Below are 3,157 nucleotides of genomic sequence, written 5' to 3'. Positions count from 1 at the left end.
TCCTTCTTCCTAGTCTGTCTTAATATGAATGTTTAGATTTAGAGGAGTATCTGACAGACAAGCAATTAGTGGAGTGGTGAAAGAGAAATCCCTCATTGTGGAGTTAACCATTAATTACAGTGTAGTCCCTGCCCTTTGCCTAGTGCCTTGACCCACTTATTTCCCAGCTCCACCCTCCACCAGGATACCCTTTCACTTCTACCAAATCCCTTCAGAAATTATCTTCCATTGTCCAATCCATGACCTGACAGCTTGTATCTGAAGCTTTCTTGGCTTCTGTGATTCCAAACACTCCAACTGCTGACAATTTTTTATGCTGTGATCAGTGTCTCTTGAGTTGTATTGTCTCCAAGGGAAGGTGACCTGTCCTGTACAGAAACCAGAGCTGTGACACAAACAGATGTGTGCACACACATTTACTGCAGCACTATTCACAATAGCAAAGAGATGTAAGTAGCCCATCAACAAAGCAATGGATAGAAAAACTGGTACATTCACGTAATGGAATGTTACATAGCGTTTAAAAACAAGGAATTTGTAAAATATTATACAACATGAATGACTCTGGAAGATATTCTGTTGAGTGAGATATCCCAGTCACAAAAGGACAAATACTGGGCACGTGCCATCCTTTTGCCTCAGAACCGGTGGGGACATGTCGGGGTACACGCCAGATGAGAAACTGCCGCTGCAGCAGGTGCGAGAGCTGAGGAGGCGATGGCTGAAGGATCAGGAGCTGAGCCCTCGGGAGCCAGTGATGCCCACCAAGAGGTTATGGCCTCTGGAAGAGTCCTGGAATAAGTTTTTGCAGAACCCAACCCCCTGGAGGAACACAGTGTATAAGGTATACAGACAAAGTACCTTTGCTTTTGCCCATGTACTTATATCTGCATGGATTGTTCATTATTATCTCAAATATCATGTGAATGTCAAACCATATGCTATTGTTGACATGAAACCTATATTATTCCCAAGTGATACAATTCTGGAGACTGGAGAGGTAATTCCACCAATGAAAGACTTTTCAGATAAACATCACTGAAGATTGCTTAAATACTTCAAAGGCTTAAGAGCCTAAATCCTACATTACCATTTTAATGAATATATTTTCTGGAAAAGTTATTTAATAAAGTAAACTTATGAATTTACTCTCAAAAAAAAAGACAAACACTACATACAACAACTCTAATAAAACTAGGATAGACATAGGAGGGGGAGGTGCAGAAAGAATGGACAGATCATGAACACTACATTGGAAGAAGTGAAGGGAAGGGGTATTTGAAAGAAATGATTAGACATTATATGTATGGCAATTAACAATCTGGAACAAGACATGTATTACAAAGTGAACTGGAGGAAGGGGCAGGAGGAAAATGTGTATCAATGAATTAATGAAAACCCAGTTTTTCTGTAAATTCTCACTAAAATTGTTGTTGTTGTTCAGGACTGCAGTGCAGCTTCTTACCACTAGGCCAACAGAGTTCTAAAATTACAATTTAAAAAATGAGGAAAAGAACCCCAGACCATAGGCAGAGAGAGTAAATATTAATTCACAATTAGAAGAAACTAATATTCAGAAAATCTGCCAATGGTTCATGGAAAATGAGCTGCAGATATAGAATTTGAACCCTATTCTGAATCTATTATCCCATTTATCTTTTTATAATGTACCATAATCATAATAAGAATGACAGTAACTAATATTTATCATCATATTTATGTTCACATTCATTGCCAATGACTTGTAGTTGACTCATAGCTAATTCTCCATTATATGTTTCAAAAGCTATAAATCAAAGAGGAGGAGATTATCCATTTTTTTTCATGTGGAATTGCTGGTGGATTTGAATCCACTAGAGAGGTACAGCCTTTGAGTTAACAGTACAACTCCCTACTTACAAAGCTACCAGACTAGGCTCTGCATGTATCATTATTATAAAAAAAATAATTAAAATGAAATTCACTGAGTTGCTACTTTTGTGCTCTCACTTAAGTTCCCATTTAGGACATGGCGAGGATGGTGCAGGATAAGGTAAAGTTCAAATCTGTTGTTCACAGGTCACTATGAGTTGTGGTTGACTCATTGATGATACCTAACAACCAGTAACACAATCCTAATAATTAATCCTAGTAATTAAAGCCAAGTAATTTAATACTAGGCATAGAGTAGATAAAAAATAAATATCACTGGTAAATGAACAAGTGAAAATTTTCACATTAGCTATTATCTTCATTTACAAATGAGAAAACTAACCTCAGACTTCACCAAGGTCACATGTCTAGATGAGAATGTAAAATTATATCCCAAACTCACATGATTGTAGAACTTTTTCTATTTCATAGAACATTTTATTACCAATCATAAAAAAATATAATCTCAAACATCTCAACAGAAAACATCTTAAAGGAAGTTCTCCACAACTATATTTTCTATTTGCCTCACATACTTTGGGCGTGTTGCTAGGAGGGCCTATTCCTTGGAAAAAACATGATGCTGGGCAGGGTGGAGGATCAGTGAAGGAGAGGAAGGCCCTCAACCAAGAGTATTCATACACTGCTGCAATGGGCTCTTGTGTGTCAGGAAGTGTGAGGATGGCACAGGATAGAACAGGGTTCAGATCTTTTGTTCATAAGGTCACTATGAACGTGACTCAACAGCACCTAACAACAACAACAACAATAAAACATAGTAGAAATATAATTAGGTTTCCTATTATTAGAACATGGAAGTGTATTTCTACAGTTTTCTCAAAAGTAGATATCCTAATTATAAATATTTTCTAATATAAAATCCCAAAGTTACTGGAATAATCCAATCAATAGTTCTAACCTTATTTTGGAAAGTAATTCTCCTCTGTCCATACAGTCCACACTGACTTGCCGAATAAGTTCGTGAAATACTGTATTGTAAATGGTCTGTTCCTTCTTCAACATACACAGAAGTTTGTGCATCTGGTAGAAAACAAGATAACTAGCATTTATCAGCAAAGGTCATATTAGGAGGCAAGTGTTCTTAATTTGCATTAAATTTTAGAAACACTTTGATTCATTTCTTTCACTTATATTTTCCTTTTTACATTTACACAAGTGTCATGAATTGAACTGTGTCCTCCCAAAATTGAGGGGGGAGTGTGTCAGGGTTGTATTCTCTCTCCAC

The 3,157-nt window shown here is 36.9% G+C and overlaps 2 protein-coding genes across 2 annotated transcripts in view; one reads left to right on the top strand and one right to left on the bottom strand.

Moving 5' to 3' along the window:
• The window catches only part of AXDND1 (axonemal dynein light chain domain containing 1), a 245,076-nt gene that overhangs the window by 171,077 nt on the left and 70,842 nt on the right, over window positions 1–3,157 (bottom strand). The window lies entirely within an intron of this gene.
• On the top strand, window positions 656–1,042 carry LOC102845834 (NADH dehydrogenase [ubiquinone] 1 beta subcomplex subunit 6-like). The gene is made up of 2 exons (XM_006887731.1): window positions 656–831; window positions 925–1,042. The coding sequence occupies exons 1-2, from the start codon at window positions 656–658 to the stop codon at window positions 1,040–1,042; spliced, it is 294 nt and encodes a 97-aa protein (XP_006887793.1).

Source organism: Elephantulus edwardii, unplaced genomic scaffold, assembly GCF_000299155.1.
Source record: "Elephantulus edwardii isolate Elephantulus edwardi_28Jun2011 unplaced genomic scaffold, EleEdw1.0 scaffold00061, whole genome shotgun sequence".
Lineage (NCBI taxonomy): Eukaryota > Metazoa > Chordata > Mammalia > Macroscelidea > Macroscelididae > Elephantulus > Elephantulus edwardii.
Note: the sequence above shows the minus strand (reverse complement) of the source record. Positions and strands in the feature narration are given on the sequence as shown.

Excerpts from the sequence above, each read along its gene's own strand:
- LOC102845834 (XM_006887731.1), top strand. The coding sequence starts at position 656 with ATGTCGGGGTACACGCCAGATGAGAAACTGCCGCTGCAGCAGGTGCGA. Across the intron at positions 832-924 it reads AACCCAACCCCCTGGAGGAA|GAATGTCAAACCATATGCTA; the intron begins CACAGTGTATAA and ends CAAATATCATGT.